The following is a 13,619-nucleotide window of genomic DNA, read 5'->3' on the forward strand; positions in this document are numbered from 1 at the left end:
TAGTGATTTTTTTTGGATAATTTTTATTTTTTATTTGAGAGTAAAGGATGAGAAGTAAAAGTTTAGGGGGAAAATAAAAAGTTTTGGGGAATAAAAGTTTGAGGGAAAGTAAATAGGGGGTGTAAAATTTTGGAGGGAAAATATAAAAAAAAAATATGAGGGGGGAAGGTTTGGGGTAGATGGGAGGTGGGATGGGAAGAGAATAAAAGTTTTAGGGGAAAAGTGGGAGGGAGTAAAAATTTTGGGGGAAAATAAAAGGTTTTGAGGGTTTTTGGGAGTAAAATTTTGAGAAGAAGTAAATGGAAAAGTAAAATTTTGGTGGGAAATGGATTTTGGGTAGATTGGGGGGTTGGGAGGGTAGGGGAGTAAAAGTTTCGGGGGGAAAGTGGAAAGGAGTAAAAATTTTGAGGGAAAAGTAAAAAAGTTTGAGAGTTTAGGGTAAAAATGTAAAATGTTATAGTTTGATATTCAAATTATTCGAGTTATTCGAATTCGAAAACTCAACTCGATTCGAACTCGAAATTCGAAAAAAAAATTCGAGTTGATTCGAATAACTCGATTAACTCGATTCGTTTAACTCGAAATTCAAATTTTTTTCGATTTTTTCGAGTCGAATCAAGTTTTGCTCACCCCTACAATAGAGTATCATCCGAGTAAGGCCAATGTTGTGGCCGATGCTCTCAGTCATAGTGTAATGGCTGATCTGAGAGTAATGTTTGCTTAGTTAATTTTGTTTGACGATAGAGGTCTTCTAGCTGAGTTACAGGTTAAACTGACCTGGGTTGATCAGATCCGAGCTAAATAGTTAAGTGATGAGTCTCTAGTTTCTCATTTTCGTCAGATTAAAGTAAGTGAAACTTCTTATTTCGAATTAAATAGTAATGGGGTTGTATGTTTTAGGGGTTGAATCTGTGTACCCAATGATGTTGAGTTGAGCCAGTCAATTCTAAGGGAAGCGCATAATAGCCCTTATGTTATGAACCCAAGGGGGAATAAGATGTACAAAGATCTCTGTGAGCTTTACTGGTGGCCTAGTTTGAAACAGGAGGTAACTGCTTTTGTTTCACATTGCCTGGCGTGTCAAAAGGTTAAGGCTGAGCACCAGCTGTCTTCAGGTCTGTTACAGCCAGTTAGGATTACCTTTTGGAATTGAGAGCGTGTGACTATGGACTTCTTTAGTGGATTGCCTGTGACACCCACTAACAAGGATTTGGTTTGGGTCATCGTTGATCAATTGACTAAATCCGCTCACTTTCTTCCGGTCAGGACTAATTATCAACTTCAGAATTTGGCTAAGTTATATGTCTCTGAAATTGAAAGATTGCATGGAGTTTCAGTTTCGATCATTTCTAACAGAGATCCACGTTTTACTTCTCGATTCTGGAAAAAGCTTTACGAGGCTTTGGGTACCCGATTGGATTTCAATACTGCGTACCATCTTCAAATAAATGGATAGTTTGAACGAGTTATTCAGATTTTGGAGGATATACTGCGGAGTTATGTAATTGACTTCCAAGGTAGTTGGAAGGATTATCTGTCGCTAGCTGAGTTTATGTATAATAACAACTTCCAATCTAGCATTCAAATGACACTTTATGAGGCTTTATATGATCGTAAGTGCCGAACCTCTCTATGTTGGACTAAATTAGGTGAGCATCGTGTTTTGCGTCCCAAACTAGTCTCTAACACTGAAAATTCTGTTAAATTAATTCAATATCGTTTTAAGGTTGTAACATTCCAAAGACTAGGTTAGAAAAAATTAGATTAACGAAACCAAGAGTGGTTATGTCTTGATTTTGAGTTAGGATTTCGAAAATTTTGCAAAGTAAATTGATTTGGTTAAGTGGTTAAGTGCTTTGGATGTGTGCCTGAGGTCTTGTGTTCAAATCTCTTCTTTGGAATTTTTATTAATTTTGTCTTGACCTCTACCTCTGATCATTTGGCGTAGATAATATTTTCGACCAACTGATGTCAACAATGAGCCTAGTGGTTTAGTGGTTAAGTTTCTATCTACTCTCTACTCTCGTGCTCGAGTCTTTACGAAAACGATAAGAAAATTTCTTTTATGCTGCTTTGTGAAATTTTTCTATTTTATTTTAGTTATTTTATTTTAAAATAACTAAATTCCTTTCAAAAACTTCTTTTTTTTTAAAAAAAAACGCCTATTCTTCTTCTCTTTTTTCTTTTGGTTCTTTTTCTTTTTTCTTTTTAATAACTCCGTAACTGGGTTTTGTCAAAGAGATTGCATATTTCGTTATTCCGACAAAACGGTTAACAACATAAGTTTGTTTTCAAGTTTCTGCTAATATTCGCTCTCGTTTATTATTTGTTAAAATTGAAATTGTTTTGATTTTTTTATTCAATTTCGTTTTTGAGGATTCAGTTGGTTTTCTTTCTCAGGTGAAAGGATTGCATTTCAAGATTCTCCATTGATTTAAGTACTTGTATTGCTAGATACAAATTAGGGTAAGCATTTAAGTTCGATTCAGACTTTGTGTCAAAAGTTTTCGACGAAACTTTGGTAGTAAATATGTTAGTTATTGAAATGGTTAGGGAAATCATTTGATTAAGGTTTGATTATTATTTTAAGGCCGGGAATTCATCTTTGTTGCTTCTGCATCGAATCCATATTAGGTGCATAATGAAAATCTAAATTTTTGAGAACATCAAAAGTCAAAATATATGGTTATCGAGGCCACATGGTCGTGTGCCAGGTCATGTGGTAGGCCATGTGGTAGGCTGCATAACTTACTGTTTTGGAATTAGAGTCACACGGGCCAGAGACACAAGCGTGTGTTGAGGTCGTGTAACTTACTATTTTGGAATTAGGGTCACACAAGCTAGAGATACGTGCATGTGCTAGACCGTGTGAATCCACACGGGGTGTGGACCAAAAATAAGAATTTGTTCGCTAAGGCCATATTCGTCATTTGAATTGAACATAGGCCTATTTTAAGGCCTGTATGATCTAAAACAAGCTATAAAACTTGATATTCGATGATCGGTTGATGTATAATCCATTATCTGTACGTAGGTCTGATATGATATAAGCTAAGTAAGTATGATCTGTTAGCGTATAATGTGCTTTTGTTTGGGACGTGTTTAAGGTATGTGATTTATTCAGGTATGATCCGTGCTTTGTTAACTTTGATGATTCGTTTCTGTGCTACTAAGTTGGATGAGAACATATGATATTCGAATATGTTGTGGTGTCTGATATTGATTCTGATATGTAACTATGCATGTGGCTTCATGGTAAATCTGATATGATTCATTAAGATTTGATCAATTTGTCTTGCAAAACATGGAATCCCATGCCTTCTGTTTCTATTATTGTACGACAAAAGGTCCTATATGCTTATCATTTTGATTCTGAATATGCATGCCATGACATATTACATAGGGTTAGGGATGATGTCAATGAAGAAATTTTCTGGCAATTTAATTTTCTGGATTATCTGGTGGTTTATCCACAATTCTGTCTAGCGGCTTGTTTGCAATTCTGGTGGTAATTTCAACAATTATTTGCTGGTGTGATTTTGTTGGATGAGTTATGAGGAATTATATTTTGGTGTATAGTGGAGTTGGGTAGGATGTTTTCTGATAATTTGCATTTTGATCTTCTAAAAAACATATTGGCATAATCATACATTTTTTTCTATTATACGATTGTTTTGAAGATCTCTGTGAAACTCTGATTTGTTCTGCTCTAGTTATATGATTAATACGAAATTCTCTGCGTTCTCTGACTTGTATATTGTGTTTTCTTTGATCTCCGTTTGAGTTTAGTTATACACTAAGCTTCATAGCTTACCCTTTTGTTTTATCTTTCTCTATTTAGGTAAATCTCTAACTTAGGACCGGACGGCGTGTGAGAGCCTGGATTGTTTTGCACTTAATGTAAATATGGTGAATTCCGTAATTATTTGTTTTGATATTTTGTGTTTGGAATCTGTTTCTGAATTCGTTCTGGTTTTTTGCTTAATTCGTCAATAATTAATATTTTCTAATGCAAGACTGCAAAATCACTTAAGTTAACAAAATGAACTTTGGTTTTCAAAACTAAAACTTCGAAAAAGGTTTTCTATTGCAAATTAAGTAATTTCGTAACTGTTTTTTGGAAGTGAACAAATAGTTTTTTAATAACTGTTTGCCAAAGTTGTATTTGCTAAATATTTAATGAAAGCATTTTTTAAAATGAGTTGATGTAATTTATCCAAATTCAGTCATAACTACTAGGTTGGGTTTGGGGTATTACAAAGGCAGCTTCTGATCAACAGAAATTGTATGCAGATTTGAAAAGGCGTGATATCAAGTATTATATAGGTGATCAGGTATTTCTAAAAGTTTTTTCGTGGAAAAATGTTCTCCGATTTGGGCATAAGAGCGAGTTGAACCTGAGGTTTATTGGACCTTATCGTATTCTGAAAACGTATCGGACCTGTGGCCTATCATTAGAGCTACCCCCTGAATTGGATCGAATTCACAACGTGTTCTACGTCTTTATACTGAGACGGTACCAGTCTGACCCCTCTCATATTGTCCCTGTTGAGGAGATTAAGGTAAGACCGGATCTAACTTTTAAGGAGAAACCTGTTCAGATTCTGGATCGAGATTTAAAGGTCTTAAGGAGGAAAACCATTCCTCTAGTTAAGGTCCTATGGCGAAATCATGGTACTGAGGAAGCAACTTGGGAACCTGAGAATTTGGTTCGTCAGTAATACTCCCATCTGTTTGAATCAGGTAGATTTTGGGGTCGAAATTTCTTTTAGGGGAAGAGAGTTGTAACGCCCTAAGATTTTAAACATTTGTTTTGTAAATTCTATCAATAATTAAGTCTTTGTATCTCTAGTTAAGGGCATTGTTGATGTGTTTGAGATTGAGGGTTTGAGTATTCCTTTTTGAAATTTCTTGTTTATCCTTTGAACACATGACTTAAAATTATTTCTCCATTAATCTGTGTCAAGAACGAGCCTGTTGGTTCGATGGTTAAGCTTCTGTATACTTTCTGGTCCTATGTTCAAGTCTCTGTACAAGCAATAAGGAAATACTTTTCTTATTAATCTTTGAGGGTAGTTAGTTTTTATTCAGAAAGTTAATCGAAAAATTTGTAACGTTTCTTTTCTCCTTATTCCTCCATTCTTTCTTTTTTATTATTTTCTCTCTCATTCTTTTCTTTTCTTTTCTCTTTTTTCTTTCCCTTTGTTCCTTGTGTGTTGCCATATCTTGCTTCTGTTACGACGGGAAAACTCCATCTTCTATTATCTTTGCTTGTTAGGATAATTACGTAAGTTGATGGGAATGTTTTTCGTCATTATTTGTTCATTTTGTCGAAGTAAGTTTGCTAGGTTGCTTGAATTCTTTGATTTAAGTTTCAATTGGTTTCTTTTATGTGAGGATTGTGACGACCTCGTCCCTTAATCAAGTTAGTTTTGCATATTGTTGTTTGTACGAGGGTGAGTGTATAGTTTTTGAGTTGGGCTTGTGTCAAAGTTTTTGAAATGTTTCGGTTGATGGTTTATTTAGCCGTGTAATTCAATTAAATCGTGTAACTGGACAATTGATGGTTGCTAGTCTCGGGGTTTTCTCTGTTTCTTCTACACCAAAATCGTACCAGGTGTGTAATGAAAACCCGAGATTTTGTAAGTTTCGAGCGCTAGAAAACATGGCTTCTAATGCCACACGGCCATGTGGTAGGCCATGTGAGCCACAGGACCGTGTGTAAGGTCGTGTGGCAGGTCATGTAACTCATTGTTTCTGAATTGGAGGCACACGAGCTAGGGACATGGGCGTGTTTCTAGGTTATGTAACTCATTGTTTGTATTTTTGGTCACACAAGCCAGGGACACCCGCATGTGTCCAGGCCGTGTAACTCACTGTTTGTATTTCTGGTCACACAGGCTAGGGACATAGGTGCGTGTCCAGGCCGTGTGAGGGGTATTGAGTCACACAGGAGTGTGCTTGGCTGTGTACCAAACCATGTAACTCACATTTTTGAGCCAGGTGGCCGTGTGGACCATACGAGCCAGACACCCAGGCCGTGTGAATCCACACGGGCATGTAGGCCAAAATACTAAAATTTTCCCCAAGGTCATAAGCGTCATTCAAATCAAACGTAGGCCTTATGTAGTGTTTGTATGTTCTGAAATAGACTGTATAATTTGAAATCCAATGTTCTAAGGTTGAATAATCGATTATTTGTATGTATAATTGATGCGGTAACTGTTAAATGATAATGATCTATATTATCTAACTATGACTTATATGTGAATAATTATACGTGCATCATTAATATCTGATATTTGTAAACTGTATCTACATTTGGTGAGAATGATATAAAAAAGGAAATGTTGGTAGTTTAATGTTCTGCCCAATTGAGTGGCTAAGCCATAAATCTGTATTTGATTCAGGTAATTTATCACATACTATTCTGACAGATAGTCTGTAATTATTCTGAAATGTGTCATACCGACACTAACTAGTGTATACGGGTGGATGGGTACTTGATACCCTATAAGGTGTGTTGGGATGGTCGGAGATAGTGTATAGTGGATGGGGGTAGAAAACTGCATTTGATTCTGTTCTGTATCTGTGTCTAATCCATTTCGCATTTCCTCTGAACTGTGCGATTATATCGAATATCATATGTTTCTGATTATGTATTTGCGTTTGGGAAATTATTGTTATATTTATTTTGTTAATTTTATTTTATACTTGTTACACACATTGAGTTATAAACTCAGTTGAATTGTTGTCTAAATTTCAAGTAATCCGCAGACTTAGGAGGCTCAGCGTGTCAGGAGCTCGGTCGTCTTTCTCTTTTATAGTTATATTACAGTTTGTTTAAGTTTGAACTAATGTATGTTTATTTCAGACCATAGTTTATAACTTGGAATTATGTGTTGGTTTAATTGGCTAATTGTTTTCTATATGATGAATTTTAAATTACTTAAAGGTTGGTTTTCCCTTAAATGTTTTGATGTAACATCCAGACTTGGTCTTAACGTCTAGGCCAGGTATAGGGTGTTACAAAATTAAAAGTAAAGAAAGTTGGAAGGAAAGTGAAAGGTTGTGATGAGAATAAGAACGGAAAAGATAAGCAAAGAAAGTAAGGTTTTGGCTAAAATGAACTCCTAGTTCAACTAGGATATAGGGGGCGACAACCTTAGTTAATAATACTAAGGTTTGTCTTCCCACCTTATAACATAAAGGGGCTTTTGGGTCTCTTCCATATCGGGTTCAATTACAAGTACTTCCTAGGTTTTTAAGTAAATACTTTATAATTTGATCCAACCCAATATTTGTTTTTCTATTTCCCAAAAATAAACTTCAATATATTTCCAATTAAATAATTTCTCAACCCAATTCTAATTTTTTAAAACCATAACGACTTTACTGTAAAAAATTTTATTAGAAATCTCTAGCTAGTGAAGTAGATGAGTCATGTTTCACATTCTTGTGCCTTTCTATATGTTTCCCAGAGAACTCTCTAGCTAGTAGAGTCTTGGTAAAGCAAATCTCTATGGTTTGTCATCATATGCGATCTTTGACTACATCCACTATTCCGTTAAACTTACCATCTCCCTTATGATACTTTGTATCAATGTGTTTTGTCCTTATGTGGTTTCTTTGAGCTTTAGCTATACCAACATTGTTACAGTGCTATAGTTTTTTCATACCTCATATTTGGCCCTCCATAGTGAAGTTAGTAGTGCAACCCTACTTACCTTTATTCACACTATGGATCCGCTGTCCAAAGCAAAAACACAGCTTGATATCGATTTTCATGAATCTCGACATGTTTGGAACTCAGTATTAGTATATCCGGTAGGTGAAGGAAAAATTCCGGTTTGAAAACGGTTTCTTGTGCAACGGAAAATTAAAATTTTGAAAACCAACCCGGTTTATAATATTTTTAGTAATAAACCCTAACTGAATCCATACATGTGTTTTTGACTTAGCGGAAGTTCGTTGTTCCTGGCTTTAAATCAAGCGGTCTTTTCTGTTATTCTCGTACCACAAACTACTTTGAGTGTGGGCTTAAACCAATTGAACTGAAACACAGAACTAGAAAAAGTTTTCTCTATTTTGTTTGGGGTGAAAACAAAAATTCTCTCTTCTTAATAGAAACTGGTAGAATTGTTATTCTGGAAAAATATATTTGATAGGTTAAAATAAATTTTGTCTATTTTTCGACAGATTAACAATCTCTTCAAGTTGTTTTTATAGCTCTCTACCAATGTCATCTATTTATAGGAAGAGAGGGTAGAAAAACCCTTGTTGAGTTGTAGTGGTTTATTTCAAATAGGAAAACAACTTCCTACTTAGAGTAGGAGTGGGGTGGATATACCCCTAGTATTCCTAATAGGGTTGTTGCCCTCTTCATGTTATATCAGGAGTTTTGGGCCTCTCTCACATTGGGTGCAATTACGAGTACTTCCTAGGCCTTTTGGCCCAGTAATCTGTAATGTGGTCCAACCTGATTCGATTTTTCTATTTTCAAAAATAAACTTTAATATTCTATATTTTTTAACCCTATTTTACCCCTAATGAAATTTTGACGATTTTACCCTCAAATTTTTTTGACGATTTTACCCCTAATAAAATTGTAATAAAATATGTTCAATATTTCATAACTCAACATGTTCACTATAATCGAATGGTTTATTTTCATTTTCGGGCTTCAAAATAGTTCAAAAACATAAACTCGTTCTTCCTATCATTTTAAGTAATCCATATAGAATTGCAAATAGATCATTTCCATTTCCATTTTTGGAAATCTATATTCATTTTCAAATGATTCCATTTTTCTATTTCGAAAAAAACCATAATCATTCCTAAATTTTTTTCCATTTCTCTTTTCTTATTCATTATGTTCATTTCTATTCAAACTCGCAATTCATTTCTAGTTTCAACAAGCCAACGAAGGGGCTAATTGGACATATGTAATTAGGGCTCAAATGATTTACAATTAAGTTTTGGCTTTTTGCCTATTAATTATAAACTCATTTAGTCACGAAGTCATTCCATTATAGTATTGTGGCTGAGCTCTCCCAACGACATACCATTACGAAAGCAATTACTCAATGCTCATCCAATGACTTTGTCATAACTGTTTTACCCTCATAATATATCCTTAATCTCTTTGGGATAATATCAGTTCTCCCAATATGATCCTATTTTATCTCATGGTAACCATTACATCTTCCTTCCTAAAAAGCCAATTACTATTGAATAGTAATTAATTCATTCATCACAAAGAAGAAAGACTCATAGTAATGTTTACTTTTCATCAACCATGTAATACCAATGAGAGGATATCATTTACCCATGTATTGGGGCATGAATTTCACTATTGTGAATGACGCTACGTACTGTAGAAGTCGTACACCCAACACACCAGTTTTCGGTTCCTTATCTATTCGAACTCAAGCTTTTACTTACATCAAAGTGTACGAGTCACGCATACATAATCTACCATCCGCTCAGGATTTAGGTATGACACACTATGAACGTCACAAGCGAATAGATACATAAATAGATTCAGTATCTATTTTACTTGGTCTAATCTAATATACTATCTGTTACAAACAAACCCTACACACCAATAGGCTAATAAACAACTAAATTATCGAACTAACCCCCTAAACCCCATTTGATTGCCTTAAAATCAATTTTTGATTCAAACCCTAACTGGTCCCTTTATTTTTTTGGCTTTTTCAACCTAAATTTATAATTATTTGGGGGGTTCAATTAAAATTTGGGCAAACTAGCAAAATAGTCACTTTTGTTTATCTCAGTTTACATTTTAGTCACTTATGTCTGAAATGTTACGTTTTAGTCACTTGCGTTATCATGGTATAGCATTTTAGTCATTGAGCATTAATTTTCGTTAATGGTGTAACGGTAAGCTAATGTGGCACATTATTCATCATTTCAAATGAAAATTTTAGGTTAAATTATACAATTAGTCCTTATATTTTTTTCGTTTTGAGTAATTTAATTTTTTTTATGTTAAAAGAGATGGAGAAGGGAGGAAAATAAAGGGAGAAACAAAAAAGAATGAAAATTAAAGAAAATTAAAAGAACATAAAAGAAAGAAAAAATTTGCTCAAAATGAAAACAAAAGGAGCAATTGTATAATTTGAACCTAAAATTTTGTTTGAAATGATGATTTAACATGTCATATCAAGATATTGTTACACGTTAACAAAAATTAACTATTCAATAACTAAAATGTTAAAACACGTTAATGTAAGTGACTAAAACGTATCATTTCAAATATAAATGACAAAATGTAACATAAATAAAACAAAATGACTATTTTAACAATTTACCCTTAAAATTTCAAATGCCTTGTTTATTTGGTTTGGGGTTGAAAATCCCAAAACAACAACGTTTTATTTTAGCCCTCAAACAATTTTTTATTAAAAAATTACATAATGCCACATCAAACTCTGTTATTGAGTAAATAGATGGGTGACCAAAATAATAAATTATTACAACGGTAGTGACTAAATTATTCTAACGGTTGTGATCAAATTGAAAGTTTTTTTTTTTTATGAATAACTAAAATAAAAGTTTTGGACGGTAATTTACCCAAAAATCAAATGTCATTCACCAATTCATTAACCCTGAGCTTAAAATGCGCTCTCTATATATAAACATGGAAGAAAATTAACCACCAAAGAAAAACAAGTCTTAAGAGTGATATTCATGATATCAGCGATGTTCAGTTCAGTTCAGTTCAGCCCTTTTGTATGGTCCGGTCCGCCTTTGGAAAGTGGGTGAAAAAAGAATAACCGACACCTATAAGGAAGAACACTCGAAATAGATTAACCCAGAAATACAAGGAAACCACATTACCAAAAGATCCATATCATTAGATAAAAACTTCCCCTCAGTTTCACAGATCAATTGGTGGTGGTGTTAATGTCACTACTTCCCCAAAATGACAATCGTTGTATCTGCGAACGGACAGAGTCCACGATCCCTAGAGGGACTGCTTTACTGTTTGTTATCGTGTCATTTGTGTCCGCCTCAATATCGTTATCTTTCCAGAACTTGATGATATGTAAACTCTCTTCCACTGTTGATCTTTGGACAACAATTTTTGAAGCATATCCCTTCTTCATCATCTGTCGGCATATCTGTGACGGATTATTTGCTGTAAGAGTAACCATGTACAACCAACCCCGTTTCGACAAAAGCTTCTCTGCAACAGGCAAAATCTTATCGATCACACTTCGACCGTTCTCTCCTCCTGCCCAAGCTGAGGCAATCCCTTCACGACCCACTTCATCTTCAGGTGTTGGCACATAAGGTGGATTAACAACAAGAAGATCAACTGAACCAGCCAGACGATTCTCTAACCCAGATGCAATGTCGGTATTTATCAATTCTGCATAAACTCCGTGCGATTCCATTGTTTCCTGAGTCACTCTAATAGCATGATGATTGATATCGGTGGCAATAAACTGAGCCCCATTAGCTTCCTCCCCAAGCATAAGCATTAAAGAAGTGATAACATAACCACTTCCGCAACCCACTTCCATACATAACATCGGTTTGAGTTCCAACAAATTGTTCCGATCGGATAAAAGTGCATCGACTAATGCAAATGAATCATCGCAGGGCTCATAAACCTCAGGATGAGAACTCACAAGACGAATCTGGGCAATTTTATAAGACATCTCAAAGGAATTCCCTGGCATAACAATGAACACCAATATCATATTTAAATCATGGAAACAACCAACATCAAACTTTTGATCTCCAAAAACTTGAAAGCAAATCGACACAGACAAATCGAAAAGGCAATTGGACCAGCTAGTTGGTATCAAATTCACATTGAAACGGTAATTTATGGAGAAATGGGGTATAGCAGAGGCTGCTTTTTCTTGAAAGTTCACATTTTCATCCATTTTTAAAACTAAACTTGGGAGATAAAAGTTATTGCAGTATTTCCCTTTAACTTTTTTCCTTAATTAGACTTTGCCTCAAACGATTTTCCTTTTAACCAAACAATAAAGAGAATAAATTCCATGGATTTCAATTTCTTTTCCCTTAAAACTTTTATGAACAAAACATACCCTAAAAAGATTTCCTTCGTTCGATTATTGGAATTACCATTACCTTCCAATTAAATTGAGTGAAAAAATTACAACATGACAAAGAGAACAAGTAACCCAATTCGAGAAAGATAGAAACTCCATAATAGAAACAACAAAATTTTCTGATCATACAAATGTAAGTCTCAACTAAAGAACTGTTTTAAAAAGTTATAACAAGTGAGAAATGGAGAGAGGAAAACAAACCTAGGATTCACTGACACGAGGAGATCAAACATCTACAAATCCGATCGAAAAAGAATAAAAAAATGGAAAAAGAAAATTTCAGCAGAAGAAGAGAAAAGAGGGGATTACAGGGACAAGAAAAGAGAAAGAAAATGAGAGAAATAGGCTTAACAATGTCGGCCCAAGTACCCCAGATTTTTAAGGGTAAAAACACTGTACGGGCCCTATACTATAGCACCAAGTTCATTTTGATCCCTGTAATTTTAAAATAACAAAAAAGTCCAATGCAGCAATATAGTGTAACCGAACGATGATATTTTTAATTAAAGGGTAAATTTTATTACTAGTCACTCAATTATATTATTTTTTGTCATCTAATCATATAAAGTTGTAAAATGGTCACTTAATTATTTATTTTTTTGTCTCATAATTATCTTGAATTTTTAATATTTTCATTTTACCTTAGTCAACTGGTAATAAAAATAAAATTAAATAGTATTTTCTGCATTTTGTATTTCTATATTATTTTTATAGGCTAATATACTAAAAACCCTTAAATTATTACACTTTGATTAATAAGTTCTTATACCTTTTTGTAGTTAAATAAACCCCAATATTATGATTTTTACCGTAAAAGCCATTGATTTTAATGGTAAATTAATTCTTGTTTTGAATTTCAGGCTTTTAATCTATTATTGATACAATAGAAATTCTATACAATTTTAACATTAACATAAAATTTAAAAAGTAATCAAAATGTTCAAAAGAACGATTGTGTTATGTATATAAACACTTTTAAGAAATTTTAATATTTTATTTTATTTTATTTAATAAACTATTCTCATCAAATTCATACTAACATAAAATATAAATTGATTTAAAATTCAAAATATTTTTACTTTAATATTAAAATCAAGGACTTTCATAAGTAAAAATTATAGATTAAGAGCTTATTTAATTACAAAATAACATAAAGATATGTTTAAATAAGGTATAATAGTTTAAAGATTTTTTAATATATTAATTTTTATATGTTTAAAGCATTACTATAAATTTATACAAGTTATTAACTATTTTATTATGACATATTCATATATTCATATTTTATTTTTAGAAGAAATTTATGCATATTTTATTCATTTCTTTTTTTGTGTGTAATTGTTTTTTTATATTTAATGTATCTAATGCTTCATATGATTTTTAATGATACTTTCAAATGTTAGTAAAAAGAAATGTGTTCATGTTTGTGGTTGATGATATGATTTTCAAATATTTAAATGATTTTCATAGTAATTAATTTAGATTAAATATTTTATCATTTTT

At 33.3% G+C, this 13,619-nt stretch overlaps 2 protein-coding genes across 2 annotated transcripts; one reads left to right on the forward strand and one right to left on the reverse strand.

Moving 5' to 3' along the window:
• Positions 1 to 997: 997 nt before the first annotated feature.
• Positions 998 to 4,721, forward strand: LOC128033982 (uncharacterized). Its single transcript, XM_052622485.1, has 2 exons — positions 998 to 1,115; positions 4,240 to 4,721. Exons 1-2 carry the CDS (start codon positions 998 to 1,000, stop codon positions 4,719 to 4,721), a joined length of 600 nt encoding a protein of 199 aa, XP_052478445.1.
• Positions 4,722 to 10,594: 5,873 nt separating this feature from the next.
• Positions 10,595 to 12,472, reverse strand: LOC105777881 (uncharacterized). Its single transcript, XM_012601380.2, has 2 exons — positions 12,318 to 12,472; positions 10,595 to 11,707 (listed from the first exon to the last, which is right to left on the reverse strand). Exon 2 carries the CDS (start codon positions 11,691 to 11,693, stop codon positions 10,914 to 10,916), a length of 780 nt encoding a protein of 259 aa, XP_012456834.1. The 5' UTR covers positions 11,694 to 11,707; positions 12,318 to 12,472; the 3' UTR covers positions 10,595 to 10,913.
• Positions 12,473 to 13,619: the final 1,147 nt, after the last annotated feature.

This window comes from Gossypium raimondii, chromosome 10, assembly GCF_025698545.1.
Source record: "Gossypium raimondii isolate GPD5lz chromosome 10, ASM2569854v1, whole genome shotgun sequence".
Classification (NCBI taxonomy): domain Eukaryota; kingdom Viridiplantae; phylum Streptophyta; class Magnoliopsida; order Malvales; family Malvaceae; genus Gossypium; species Gossypium raimondii.